The following is a 15,077-nucleotide window of genomic DNA, read 5'->3' on the forward strand; positions in this document are numbered from 1 at the left end:
GCATGTGTAGGTGCACTTTAAACAAACATATGGAAAAGAACAGACTGGAAAGCAACAGAAACGTAACATATGGGAAAAGAGCAGCATGAGCAAACAAACATGCAAACACAAGCATGACAACACCCAGGCATACATGTAGGAACATGCACGCAAACAAACAAGCTAACACACACACGCGCACACGCATACACACACACACACACATTTTGGCACATTCCAGCACTTAAAAGGCCCTAAAAGGCATCTGTTCTGGTTACAAAGAGGAAGCGGCGTCTGAGCACATGCTGACTTAGACAAAACATGTCTCGTTTATCAAAAACGGTCCCACTTACGCTAACTAGCTTACAGTAGAACAATTCTTAGCGTTACTTTTTGCTTTTGTTGTCAAAATGTAGACGCATTACACATCGACAGTGACTTATAGAAGTATTTATACTTTCTCCACACTTTTTAACTCACATAAACTTCAGCGCATTTTATTGCCGTTTTCATGTGATAGACCAACACAAAGCCGATTATGAAGTGGAGGGAAAATCTGATAAATGTGGTGTGCGTTTGTACTCAGCCCCTGTTTACTCTGATACCCTAAGATTCAGGCTAACTGTGCTTATAAGTCACATGATTAGTAAATAGAGATTTAAATCTCAATATAAATCTAGTTGCTCTCTGAAGACTTCTAAGATTTGTTAGAAAATAGTGAACAACCGTCACGATGGAGACCAAAGAACGCAGGAGGAGGGTCAGAGAGAAAGATGTTGAGAAGTTTGAAGCAGAGTTAGGTTATAAAACAATATTCTGTGGTAATTTTGGAGCAGCTGCAGAGCTCTCCATTAGGAAACACAGCAGTGGCAGCGTCATGCTATGGCAATACGTTTCTGCAGCAGGAATAGATGGGAAGACAATCTGTTCTTCACTTTACAACAGGACAGAGAATTATTCACCGCTTTGTGTTGGACTATCACATAAAATCTTATCCATTTTCTGTGGTTCATTTCTTGTTTAGTTATAAGTCCACTGTGTCAAATCACGACTGGGTAGAGCTCAGCTTAAATGTCTACTGGTTCAAGTTGAGCTCGTTTTAACATATTTCAGATGATAATCTGGACTTTCAGCTAAGTTTGCTCTGCTGGGCTACTCACAGGCCTTTGGATGGGCACGGATGCCAGAGCCACTGAATGTGCGGAGGGGGGACTCCGTGGGATGTGCAGTGGAGCAATTTCTTGCTCCCCCGTGGTACAGAGCCCGGGTCCTGCAACGACACTGCTTTCTCACCAATCTCAGGACTCACTGTACAACAAGAAGCAAACGTCAAGAGAGAGAGAAAGAAAGAGAGGAAATAAAACAAAACGAAAAAAAAGCGGTTTAATAGGTGCAAGAACGACGTTCGCTCTCATGTTCCAGTGAATTTCTCGGACCTCACCATTGACTAGAAGCGTGAGAGTGAGATTCTGATAGAGAGCGTGCTGCTGGATCCGCACGAGGACGGTGTATTTCCCCGCGTCCTCCTCTGCAACATCCCGGATGACCAGGGAAGTCCCGTCCATGTGGTATCTGGAGCACTGCTCCGCTGCCACCCGGCCGTCCTTCAACCTGACAGAAACAAGCTGTGAGGCGTCTCAAAGTGCTCCATGACAACCTGCGTGTCATTACATGTCAGAGTTCATGGAAAGACATCATTTGGAAGCTAAAAACACAGTTTTTCCTTAATATTTATGCTTATTGCACTTTTAACATTATTCTGCTTTACAACCAGCAAATGTATTTTATTAGACATTTATGTCATATCCAACTAAATAATAGGGTTGAAATGATTAATCAGATTAATCCTGATGAATTAATTATTATATTATTGTATTACTAATAATAGTCAACCAGCTCAGTAATCGATAGTTTTAGCTTCACCTGGTTCAAGTTATATTAAAACAAAACAAAGAAAAATCTGTTAAGCACATTTGCTGTTCAATCATTAATGAGTTAACCCAAAATCACAGTTAATAGATCAACCATAGTTGATCTCAACCCATTTCTCTGTACCTCTGGCTGTGTGTTTAGAGTTGTTATCCTGATTGATGGAGAACTTCTGAGCAGCTCCACTTTGCTTGTCAATTAGCTTTCCCACAGCATTACACTGCCACCACCATATGTGAGGCTGATATCATGTGGGAGAGATGTTTGCATACAGCCCACTCTTTACTAATTTGTTCTTTTCTGACCAGAGCACCTTCTTCCAAGATGTTCCAACCTTTCAATTTGACTAGCTGGAAGGTTTAATTAGTAAACAAACTCTTTATTAATTTGGCAAATTCTGAAGGTAATTTATTTTTAAAGGTTTCAAACCAACGAGGATTGAATACAGCTGCGCTCCAAAAATTTTCAGACAAAATAATAATAAAAAAAAACATCTTAATTCAAAGTAAGAAAAGTACAATTGCAGGATTTTTAAGGATTCCAGAGTTGCATGTTTAACTCGAGAAGGAAGCCTGGCTGATCCACATAATGAAAGCTAAAAATCATCCTTACCATACAACCTCGGGGGAAGGGAATGCCCGAAGTTTTGGGGAAAGTTTGTAGGATTTCTGTCCCGCTTGTACTTCCACCACTGATCCATTTCTAGGCTTCAGACGGATGAATGGGCGATCTGAAATTGCAGAGACACGATGAAACCCCATTCATTCGTGGGTGACTCACCCAGAAAGCAGAAGGGAAGCTCAAACTGCAACTCTTTTTGGAGAATTTGAACACATGAGTGGGAGGTCAGATCATCAAAATGTCAGGAGATAAAGAGGGACTTACTGTAGACTGTGACCACGGCTTTCTGCTGCTTGCTTTGCTCACCGCTGGTGACCCGGCATGTGTAGACGCCGCGGTCCGACCGCCGGAGCTTCGGGATGGTCAGGATGTTGTAGAACAGCATGTGCATCGGGTGCCTCACCAGCCTTTTAAAGCTGGAGCCCGCATTGTTTCTCTGGAGGTTGAACAGTATCAAAATTAACATGCTGCTCATCCAAACCAAGTGCCGTGCAGTCAAGTTTAGTTTTTAAGGAGTTTTTATTTTCATGCACAAATGCTGTACTACTTATAAAAAAACTACACATGTGTATAAATGCTCAGTTCAACTCAGATTAGTAATCTAAGCAGAACGAAACAAGGCTAAACTGTCTAATAAAATAAATCCCTGGCTGATTTGATAAATTAATAAAAAGGTTTTTATTCCCTGTTCTTCATTTACTTTAGCATCACTGGAATTAAATGTTGCTAATCCCTGTTCAAACTATTAATTGCAACCTTTAAGCAAACTATATTAACTTGAATTTAGCTGATAGGAGAGAAAAGTGGTGGGATGTGCCCTCTGTGGGAGGAGCTAAGAGCGAGAAATATAAACAACAGTTTTCATGAAGTGCAAAGTCATTTTTAAATTACTACAAAAAGCAAATAACTGATTTTAGTTCATATTGTTTCGTGTTTTAAAGGTAAACTTTAGACACAAATCTGTATTAAATGTAATACTTTTGTGGATGTTTTATGGGTTTTTATTGATTTTGTTGGCACTTTAAAGATCTCAATAAAAATTGAGATTGTTCTGAACTCCAGGTAAGATAGTGACTACTCATAAGTGTCGCACACAAACACGTAAAAATTTATATTTTTCTTGTGTTTTATTCTTTATTCTGCATGTAAACAATCAATAAACCTCACACAGTTTGTCTGTCACATTTTAGGTCCCACAGACTGAGAAGGAGGATCCCAGTTTCTGCCGAGTCCCAACCAAAAGCTCTATTGTTTCCCGCTTGCGGGCGGCTGAAAGCAGCTCTGACCTTTCCGGGATAGTCCCAGGTGATGTTGACTCTGGTGTTCAGCTCTGCAGTGGCAGTGCAGTTCAGAGCCAGCCTCTCCCCCTTCAGGGCCTGCACAGATCCGCTGGTGTTCAGGTAAACCTCTGTGATGTTACTCACTGAGAGCAATGAGGGGGAAAAAAAACAAGCAAAAAAAAAAAACAGAGAATAGTTTAGAGAACAAACTTTTGGAACATGAATTATGTTTAGAAAAGAGTGTTGCAGAAGCTGACCTGTTCTGTGCACAAAGTACACACGTGAGTTGTGCTTGACTCCATCAACGACGGCCTCGCAGTGGAAGAGGCCGATGTAGGATAAGTTGGGCGTCTGGATGGTGAAACCCTTCCTGCTGTTCCAGAGAATATTTCTCTGGTCTTGACTCAGCGGCCTGCCGTAATACTGCGGAGGAGGCAAACCGAGCGAGGGATCAATCGCATGTGTTACTTCGCCACAGTGACACACTGTCATTGAGTAAATCTGATTTCTCACAAAGACATGAGGTAAAGGGAGAAGTCGAGTCACTGCAGAATGAAATTCTGTGGTTTTGTGGTATTTATGTACGAAAACCGTGCTTGCAAATAGTATTCACTCCCCTGGATATTTTACCCTTTTTTTCTTGGTTTCACAAAACCAATCATAAACAATGATGTATGAAAAAGAATTCAGTCAAAGAGAAAATTGATTTCTGCAAAAGAATGACAAATAAAAACATTTAACGTAAAATAAGCGACTGCATAAATGTTCACTTAAGACGCGCTCTGTTTATTCCACATATGCTGAGACTGCTAACACCCACTGACTGGACCTCTGTTGAGTTAGGTCAGTCACTTTAAAGTGGGTGAATATTTATACAATCACCTATTTTATGTAAAGACAAAAAAGGTTGTAATTTTTGCTACAAGAAATTTGGGCTTTTATCCAGTGTCTGTCAAAAGTATGCACTTTGACTCGACCAGAAACATTTCTTCATTTTATTTATATTTTATGTGATAAACCAAAACAAGTTGGAATGTGGAATGAAAACAACCCCTTGATTTTAAAATATTTTACAAATAAAAGACTGATATTAAAATTTAGGTTAATTCTTAGGTACAAAAAACCAAACAAACAAACAAAAAAAACCCTCAAGCTTAGTCAGAATGGATGGAGAACGTATGCGTTTTGGCTTGTACTTTGACTAGGCCATTCTAACACATGGACATGTTTTGTCCTTATCTTTCCATCGCTGTATGTTTGTCCTTCTGTTTTCATTCAGTCTAAATTGTCCTCCTTTTATCTCCATTCCACTTCCCATCTTGTCCCACAGCCTAATGTTGCCACTGCTGTGCTTCATGATGGGATGGGTGTGATTTGCATCAAGGCCAAAAAAGTAGTTTCTTCCGCATGTTCACTGCATCCCTCACAACTTACTTGGAAAGGGAAAAAAATAACTCCTTTTGAATTGATTCAGGTTTTACCTTTATTTTAATTTCTCTTTAGTTTGCAGCTGATCTGTGATGGTCGCCTCATTTGAAAAACTCAAATCTTTGGTTTCATAATTGGCCCCTTTGGTCTCCCCCATCTGGGAGAACAAATCTGGCATCAGGCTCAATGTTGGTTTTGTAAGTCTTCACCATGGACACTTGTGTAACTGGACAACCTTGTTGTTTTCTTTGAGGCAGCTACAAGGAAATGTTTTTTTTTTTTTCTGTGACATAGTGGAAGCTTCCCACCCTCTCTCAAGGGACTGGACCCCCCGTCACCAGAACCATCACACACACACTTTCCCCATTCTTGGATCAGCAGTGTGAACTAGCTGATATCCCCCCTCCAACAGAGAGAGGCGACCCTTTAAGACGCCGCTGACCTCTGTGCCCTCTCCTCTCTGTCCTGTGAAGTCGATGCTTCCCTCTACATCCTCTCTCTGAACCCAGTGACTCCCCGTCTAGGCACCCTGGTGCCCTCTGTGCCCCTTTCACATCCGTCTTTCTCACCCGTACTGTACATCACAGAAGGGAGGATGGAGATTGGAGCGGTGGGATGGCGAGGAGGAGCAAAAGGCGTCAGGATATGTGAAACGTGACTCCAGTCCATCTCCTTGCATCCTGTTACTACAGGATATAGACATTTGGACTGGAACCCCGGTTCAACCCCAATGTCCCAGGCCCGGCTTTCACGGCTTAAGTGAGAGAGCAGAGCCTCCTGGGCATTGTTCACGCTGAGAAGGGTCACAGCAGAGGTGCAGGCAGAGTGCAAAGTCCTTTCAGGAAAAAAACACTCCAGAAGCTGCGACAGGGAAAGACATTCCTGGTTCGGACTGGCGAAGCGCAGGGGAGGCAGGGAAAGTTATTTTTAGACAAATTACTTTGTGGTTTCAAATACTTTGTCAGGAGATGGAGACAGGACAAAAACGTGTGTGTGTGTGTGTGTGTGTGTGTGTTTGTGTGTGTGCGTGTGTGTGTGTGTGTGGGGGTGTATTTGTGAATGTGACATGCAAGGACCGATGCTGCATTTCCTGCAAACCAAATCCTAGACGTTTCTCTGGTCCTTCAATGACAGCACAAAATAAAAGATGTTGTTGTCATGTCAACCTTCCAGACACTCAGGTCTTCTGGTTCTGGTCTGCTCTGCATCTCCAGAGGCCTGTGGAGTTTTTCCACAATTCTAAAAAGTTACATTTTAGGTCTGATCAGAGCACCTTGTTTTGCAAAGTGCTCTGATCAGATTTGCTTTCTTGCATCTCTTCCATTAAAGTTGCAGTTGTGTAATGCATGACTAATAGTTGTCTCCACCTCAGCACAACCATAAAGCCAATGGGAACTCTTGCCATTTTTCAGATAGAAGATTAAACCATTAGCATGCTAATGTTCAAAGCTGCCTTAACCTTCTGCTGAACATTATTGCTCCTCACTACATTTAGTGCTGTGCTTGAAGAGAATAGCCTGCATTCTTGGGTCAACAGTAGCCACCTCAGCTTCCTCTGCCAGTCCTGCCATCTGTTTAAGGCATCAGATGGAGAAAGTCATCAGCTCTCATCCCTACTACCACCCCGAAGCCAACATCCTGTTTCCAGAGGTAAAAACCCCCCTGCTAACTGCGCTTCTTGCTTGATCGGAAGTCATCGGTGAAAACCGGGCAAGGGGCACAAAAACGACCCACTCATGCAGACAACAAGCACTCTGAGCACTTCTCTCTACAACCCCCACCCCCTCTCCGCTCTTCACTCAGCAGTCAAGTGCCAACACTCACAAACATATCCGCACACACTTTCACACATATCCGCAAATGCACGAAAACAAATGGACACGCAAGCCTGACAGTAACTGGCTGCCAAGACCAGAACAATGTGGTGAATGATCTGGACGAGGAGAAACAACTGGATAGTGTATTGTGTGTTTGTGTGTGTGTGTGTATGTGTAAATGTAAATGTAAACCCTGATGGAAAAACTGAGATGTTCACACAGTGTGATGGGCGTGATAGAGCAGAGGAGGACAAAGTGTGACGTGAGATGAAAGGGACTTAAAAAGAGAGTCCAACTTGGCAAAATGTCCACATACTGAGGTGACTGACCTTAACCAGAGTGGCGGTGATGTTGGGGTTGGTGACTCTGCAAGGGATGACCAGCGGCTCCCTCACCTTCATGTACAACACGGTCGGGCTCATGTCAGTGTGCTCCACAAACGGCTGCCGGCTGTCTGAAACCCAAACACTGCGGTCAGGAACACACATGAGAAACTCACAAAACGAGCACAAAAGCATTTTTCTTCCACAGCGTCAAAAACAAGCTAAATTCAAAGCATCAGCAGCAGGCCGCTAAAATGACATGGCACTTGATTCTAAGCAGCAGTAAAAGCTTCTAACAAACCTTAACAGAAAAGTTTCCTTTTTACTGAGATTCAGTAACGCACAGGGTGAATCGTTTAGGCTGAATTCAATGGATGGCAGAAGAGTAAAGAGGGCTGAGTATATATGTATGCCATATTTTTGAAGAAATGTCTAATTTTTTAAGGTATGGTGCCCCACTACCTATTTATCTCAGTATTCACAAATTCACCTGTTCAAATTTTTTTTTCTGTGCAACACAGCTCCAAATTATTTGTGGAAAACTTGCCTATTTTTTTCATAGAGCAAGAAGATGCTACTTAGGAAGCTGTAAAAACAGTCACAACACTTATCCTGATAATTTTGCAATTGCATCACAGGTGGAGGTGGTGCGCACATTTTCCTGTGTGACACATGTGCTGAAAACAAAAGCTGAAAACCTGACATTTTTGCTTTTTACACCACTTTCCTTTTCCATTTGACAATATTTTTAACTGCAAACATTTTACATGTTCCATTTGCTTCATACAGGAAAATAATCACAAACTACGAAGGTAATTTTGTGATTGGAGTTGTGCTATTTTTTTGGCATGGATGCTCTTGAACTAGATGTTAATTTTAGGCATCCCAAGAGACCCATCTATTGCAGAAATAAGGTTGTAACCTCGACAGAGAACCTCTGAAGTATCCCTCGAACTCCCTGAGTACCTGGAAATGTGAAAGATTTTCTGATTTCTCATAAAATGAAGCCCTGTTGTCATGCAGGGCAAAAAATAGCTGAGACACACAAACAATCACACATGGACTTCCAAGTATTTTAACAATAACTGAAAACAAACAAGCAGACACTCGGTCCCCCACACCCATTCAATCGAAACCCCATTCTGAAAAACGACTGCATGCTGTCAACAATAAACACGCAGATTGTTTAGAAGCAATCAAACAGCCTGTCTGTGTTTGCTCCGCTTCTCTCAGCTCGCCTGCAGTCGCAGTTCTTTGCCATTCAAAGGTGTGGGTGTTACTTGCTGCATTGTTTGTGACCGTAGGGTGTTATTCAAGGAAAGCAAATCTCTGAACCTTCGAACAAAAGTACCCCAAGGACTAGTAAGACTGAACGCTTCCTTCTCCCGCTTTGATTCCTAATAGAAGGCTCGAGGAGGGAGGCAACGTCTGAGCGGAGCGGCAGGCCAAGTCTGAAGCTTAATGGACATGGTGACCCGAGCGATTGATGACCCCCAAGAGTCCTTTTGGCCAAACAGTAGCATGCCCCGTGACCCTGGCATCGAGCCCAGCTCGAGCTGAGCAGCGTCACCTTCCAGGACAGGGAGGAGCGGGCCGGGGCAGACATCGTGCCTCCTCTGCCCCTGCATACCACTGAATCACTGGCATCCATCTCATCCCGCTCAGTTCCACACACACGCACACATACCCTCACACACACACACACGAACACACACACACACACACAGCCACCTTGGAGAGACACAGCAACATCTCCTCCCAGTACAACCCTCCCCCTCTGAGCCCTTTTCCCTCCTCCCCAAAGCACAGGATGCTCCAAGCAAGGCTGAGCAGAGCAGATAAGGCTGATGCCCTGGGAAACTCTGCCCAGGGCCCGAGCCTTTCAGCAGCTGGGCTATTCCTGGCCGCGAGGTAGCACGGAAACGAAAGTAAAAAAGATTTTATATATAGCTGTTAGGGAGCCGGGCCTGTGAGGAGAGAGGAACGGCCGGGGAGGAGGAACGGGGGTGAAACTGCGCCAGAGCCATCTCGGAGGATGTATTGTTGAGACAAACAGTGTTTAGATATAATTGATTCTCTGGCATTGGTCTGTATTTAGCACACACTGCATCCTGTTTAACCTGAGGGAATACACAATGGGCCAGAGGAGGCGAGGGGTTTCCTCGAGATGGTGAAAAGCTGCTAAATATGAAATCATGGACACCTCCTGTCTTACCTGTGACATATACATAGAGGGACTGCTGTTTCTGGGTCTGGTGCCTGTAGCGGCAGCGATACAGTCCGGTGTGCCAGGCCTGGCTGCGGCTGACCCGCAGGTTGCTGCAGAAGTGCTGGCGCGTCTTCCCACAACGAGAGTTAACCACTTTCACTTGATCTCGGCCCAAGCCTCCGGGGAACGCCCAGGACAGCTCCCGGTCACCCCTGGACAGACGTTACACCGAGGTCAGTTTTTGCTGAGAAAACACTTTCATCTTGTCCCTGAAAACGTTCTAAGGATGGTTCACCATTCAGAACCGGCAAGGAGGAACATCTGCATTCAGTGGGCTTGAAATTAATGTGAGGCTTGGAGGTAGTTTGGGATTTTTGAAGAGAGGTTCAGTTGGACTGTAAGCAACTCTCTGCGTGTCTTTATTTGGAAGAAAAACAAATTAGCTTCAATATGACGCTGAAGTCTATGGCTACTCTGAGAGGCCAAACTGAACTTTTACCATCTTAAAACCAGTCGGGTCTGAAAAACAGAGAGGTTCATGCAAACTACTGAACCACTTTCACACAGGTTTTAGCTGTGACACCACCGATAATCTACAGGAAAATATACTGACAGCAGAAAATGTTGTGGGTTTTTGTTTTTTGACAAAGTAAAAAAAGACATTACTCTTTTCACTGCCTCACTTGTATATTAGCTGCTTTGACTATAAACACAATCCAAGTTCCGTTTGTCAGGTTTCATACAGCTGAAGTAAGAAACTAATACCCGAGGAAGCTTTGAACTTTCATTATTTTTCAGTTTTTGTAGCTATTTCTAAATCAGACTGAATGCAGAAGACTCACCCGAAGCTGCAATGATGCTTTCTAACAGTAAAAACTGAAGGAAAACGGCTAAAAAACGGTTTATTTTCTGTTCTCGTCATTGCCTTGGCAGTTGATTTCCAGCTTTTTTCTTTGTTCTTTCTTTATATGCAGAAATTTAAGAGATAAATTAGAAGAAATCCAGAGTAACATTTAGATTGTATCCTTGCTGTCGTTCCCAAACAGTTGAATCGGTTCAGGAAGCTCATTACTGATGATGCACCACAACTGCCCCCCGTTTCCTATGCAGTGTGGATTGTTCCCTCTGTCTGGGAAGCCTTTGCTCCACTTTATGTCTTAAAACGCCAAAGAAACAACTTCACAAACAGATGTTTGGAAGTACTGTGTACTACTACCCTTACAAGAAACAAATAATGAGATAAGCTAACAAATTAGCTACAGTTGCAACATTACACATAATACAGCCATTTTGGATATGGAACAGAGACCTGACCTTGTCTTTTAGGGGGTGCTGCTTGTTCTTCTAATGAGAACTTCTAACCTCACTTTATTTGCATTTTTAACTTCAATGTAAATAACTATCCTATGCAAACATGAAGGCAGCTTAAAGTACCTACAGCTTAAAACTTGCTTTAAGACGATAAAAGTCTCTTATATACAAACTATCATCTTCAGCATCGAGAACCAACTAATCTGAATTTGCACTAAAATGATGGTACCAAAATAGTGTTGCCATGTCTAAATTTGGTTGTTATTCAAATGATAAACGGAGGAAGTAGCCAGGTACCACTGATGATCTTTCATTGGATAGCAATCATCAGCTTCAGTTTAAATAAACGTCAAATGCAAAGCATCACTTCCTTTGAGGTTGGAGTTGTGCTAAGATGGTCGACACCTCAAATTTGTTGGTGGCTTCATTTGGTTTACTTCTTACACTAAATGAAGGTGCAGAGAGATCATTGCCTAGAGAGACATCAAGACCTCGCTTCAAAACTCTTAAAGCATTTCTTTAAGATCAAATTTCCGGTTTCTTACGTCTTCAATCATGGAGAACAAAAATTGCAGTAATTCAGAGAGACTCAGGAAAAGTTCTAAAAATGTACCCAATAAACAAAAATTCAAAAAAGTTGGTTTCAAAGGTTCTCCTGAATCTAAAGTCTTAAAAGAGAGATCATGTTTATTTATCCAGGTCGGAGTTTTGTTGGTGACGTTGAGATCATTTTTTTCCACATCAGTTACCAGGTTCTTTTTTTTTTTTTTGCTTCTGATACCTGAAACTCACCTGCATTTGAGCTCCAAAGTTTTGTTGGCCTCCAGAACCACCTGTGTACTGTTGACATCCAGGACCGGGACGCCGAACCTCACCTTTTGCTCATTACCTGCAGAGGTTGTAGAGAGAAACGAGAGAAGCATTGATTCTCTGCTCTCCAATCAACCAGGTCATGTGGAAATGCGTAAGCAGTGTCCCTCTTGTTTATCGACTGCAGCATTTTCTCCACTTGATCTCATTCATTAGAGTTGAAGACACTCATCTGTCCACCCTTCCTTCCTCAGAACATGGGAAACATCCATCCTTCACTCGGAAATAGATGACTCCCGTCTCTGGCCCAAATCCCAAACATCTTGTAACTCTGTTAGTGGTCAAATGGCTGCTAAGGCAGTTAGTTGAGTTATTACTTGCCAATTGTTCCCAGTGGATGCTCCATTTTAGTGTTACTCACAATGCAAGCACTTCCTGTACTATTTCCTTGGGTTTCTGAGTGGGATGAGTGTGAGAGGGCAGCAAACAATGACACAGAGGACGATGAAGGGGAAGTTAGTGATCTCCTACCTGTTTTCTTTTCTTTTTCTTTTTCTTGTGTTGGGGGGGKGKGGGGGGGGGGGAGGCTTGTTGGCAGTTATATTCATACTTCAGATTTTCTATTAAATCTTAAATATCTTTGCATACACTTAACATGCGGCTGCTGCATCCAGACCAAAGAAGATAAGAAAACCCACTAATGATTAATTCGGCATTCATTTTCCCAATGAGGGGGCGTTAGACTGTCATGAGTCAAGGCAATGAGTCTGCTCAGTGCTCAGACCACTGAAACTGGCCAATAACAGAGATCTTTTTGGAGGATGCGCCTTACTAGTTACCTATGCCTCTGCGGGGACAGGTAACTGTTGAAAATATTGATGCAAACGAGAATGGCATCACCTTTTGTTAAGAGCTTTAATAGATTTGTGAAACGTTACATTTGATGTATAACAAGCCTACAAGAAAAGGGAAATGATTGGATAAGAATAAACACGGTGTTAGGCTTCCTAGCACTTTCAGCTGGAAAGTCCCCATTAGAGGAATCTGAAACATGCAGTTGCTTCCTTTTTTAATTAAGCTCAGAACGTTAATAATCGACCAATAAGGCTCCAAACCTGTTTTCCCATCTGCATGTAAAATTAAGGCTTCAAAGAAAATTGCTCGCTACTCATCTTTATATTGCACGTATTTGCGTCATTTTTGAATGTATTGAATTTTGTGTTAAATGTGCAAGTCATTATGAAACTTTTTGGGAATGTAATATTATGCGTAGAATTGGGAAATCTTGATAAATTAGCATAACTGTGGACACGTAATCAGGTCCTTTAAAAATATGTACATATATTAACAGAAGAGCTGAATCTATTTAAAAGCCTTTAAAAAATATAAAGACAACAAAACATAAAATTAATAATATTGAACAAATCAATGATAAATGATTACTCTACATATTTCTTATATTTAAATCAGTTGATTTTGTCTCTACTGGATTGTGTTGATTGATTAGATTCCGTATCCAGACATTATTTGGACTTGCTGTCTTGTAAAGTGTCCGGAGTTGGCATTTGTAGTGAAATATGGCATTATCTGTGCATCTACATCAACTTCAAGAAACGTTCTTAACGCCCAAATATGTGCGTAAAATGTGCATCTTATTATTAAAATATATATAAAAACAAATTTATTTAGCATTTTCTATAATCATTTATATATCTATTAGGCTATATTAACTTTTTCATTCTCCAAATGCTTCGAAAAATCTTCCAGAGATCCTCTGAGCGCAGAAACAACCCATCGGCTTTTTGGCAAATTGCATGAAATTAACCCCTATTTCCTCTACTGTAATTATTTACCTCCTGGTGATCGTGACCCCTCTTTCCTTTGTATCAAAACCAATAGACTCAGGAAATAACGCTCTTTTGTTTCCATTCAGTTGGGGCCAAGCGCACAAGGAGCCGGAGCGCAGGGGTCCACGTTATCCAAACACTCCTTCACACTGGAGAGCGGTCATGTCCCTCAAAACGCTGCGTGCACAGCATATCTACTCAGACTGAACAACCAGTGTTGCAAATGATTATTCCATTAGTGAGCATGTTGTTTTCTGCCTTGTTCTCGTTGTTTGTTTTCAATTAAACTTGTGCGTAAAGCTTCGTTAGACACGTTCTGACTTTATGTAGATGTATCGTGCTTATGTCATAATAACCAGTGGTTCCCCTGCTTACTTCTTAAAACATGAAGTGAAGAATTCTCTCACCTTTTCCAAAAGCGCCGTAAAATCCACAAAACAGGCAGACAAGAATAAAATGCATCATTTCTGTTGAATCCGACGCAGCAGTCTCTCAAATATAAAACACAAAAGACGTTTTATCCTCGCTGCTGCTGGTGTTACCCTCCCTCCACGGTGGCGCAGCGCTGCGGGCTGTTGCGCTCATGCAGGACTGTTGGGTCAGTGAATGGAGACGGTGAGTTTCCTGAGGCTGGCTGTGGAAAATCACAGGACGCCAAGCTTTAACTCCAGTGCAACTTTTTCCCATCGTTCTGGATCGTGTTGCCACTTTATATTGTTCCCACACTGCGGTCACCGGATGGCGGACTTGTGTTACGTCCACTGACACACCCACTGTGCGTAAAAGGAGTATCCTCCCAGTCCTGAGTGGTCAAGTGATCAGTGTGGTGCTGATGAGAAAATATTATGGCATCTAAATGAGTCAGTTTTATTGAACTAACTGTTAAAGTTGCATTCTGCCCAGTCTGTATTAGGGAACCTGACGATGATGATTATCATTATTATAAAAGCATGCAGGTTGCATCATGAACCTGCTCTGCGCTCCCATCTTGCTCCCTTGATTGGTAGACGGGCTGAGCAGCACGTAGGCACTGGGAATTTGCGATTCGCTTCCTCAATCATCAAACTGACAGATGAGTTTCTCACATTGCAAACGGAAAATGCCTTTAAAAAAAACAAAAGAAAAAAAAAAACAGTGCCACATGCAAGCGCGAATTGCACGTACATGGTTCTGCAAACACTGATGTCATCACAGGTCAGTTCAGACGGCTGACGTTATTCAGTCTCACTAAAAGGACAATTCAGATTAAAACTGAGCAGGAAGAAACAAAATCAAAAAATCAATAATGGGCCTAAAAGTAAAGGAGGAGATTTGTGTAAATTGGTAAATGCGGACAAGAGGATGTTTCAGTAAAAACAGAGAATAAAAAGTAAAATGTTTTAGTCAAATCCTGCATCCGTCTTTCTGCAGAATCAGCTTTTATCATCAAAAACTTTAAGAAGCAGCTGCGGCATATATACACAAAATGCTTGGTTGCAGCTCTTTTTCCAGGTCATCACTACCCTGACCTGGAATGTGATCAT

At 42.1% G+C, this 15,077-nt stretch overlaps 1 protein-coding gene across 3 annotated transcripts in view; it reads right to left on the reverse strand.

Moving 5' to 3' along the window:
* Positions 1–14,244, reverse strand: part of flt1 (fms related receptor tyrosine kinase 1) — a 35,634-nt gene extending 21,390 nt beyond the window's left edge. For 2 of the 3 annotated variants that reach the window (XM_008396277.2, XM_008396278.2), the window contains exons 1-10: positions 13,962–14,244; positions 11,690–11,786; positions 9,593–9,798; positions 7,384–7,508; positions 4,067–4,232; positions 3,816–3,952; positions 2,794–2,965; positions 2,521–2,638; positions 1,421–1,590; positions 1,140–1,287 (exon numbers count right to left, since the gene is read on the reverse strand). In XM_008396277.2, coding sequence (XP_008394499.1) covers positions 1,140–1,287; positions 1,421–1,590; positions 2,521–2,638; positions 2,794–2,965; positions 3,816–3,952; positions 4,067–4,232; positions 7,384–7,508; positions 9,593–9,798; positions 11,690–11,786; positions 13,962–14,019 — 1,397 coding nt within the window. In that variant the 5' untranslated portion in view covers positions 14,020–14,244. Of the gene's footprint in view, positions 1–1,135; positions 1,288–1,420; positions 1,591–2,520; positions 2,639–2,793; positions 2,966–3,815; positions 3,953–4,066; positions 4,233–7,383; positions 7,509–9,592; positions 9,799–11,689; positions 11,787–13,961 lie in introns of those variants that run through there. The other variant, XM_008396279.2, reaches the window with a different exon arrangement.
* Positions 14,245–15,077: the final 833 nt, after the last annotated feature.

This window comes from Poecilia reticulata, linkage group LG20 (assembly GCF_000633615.1).
Source record: "Poecilia reticulata strain Guanapo linkage group LG20, Guppy_female_1.0+MT, whole genome shotgun sequence".
In the NCBI taxonomy this organism is placed as follows: Eukaryota; Metazoa; Chordata; class Actinopteri; order Cyprinodontiformes; family Poeciliidae; genus Poecilia; species Poecilia reticulata.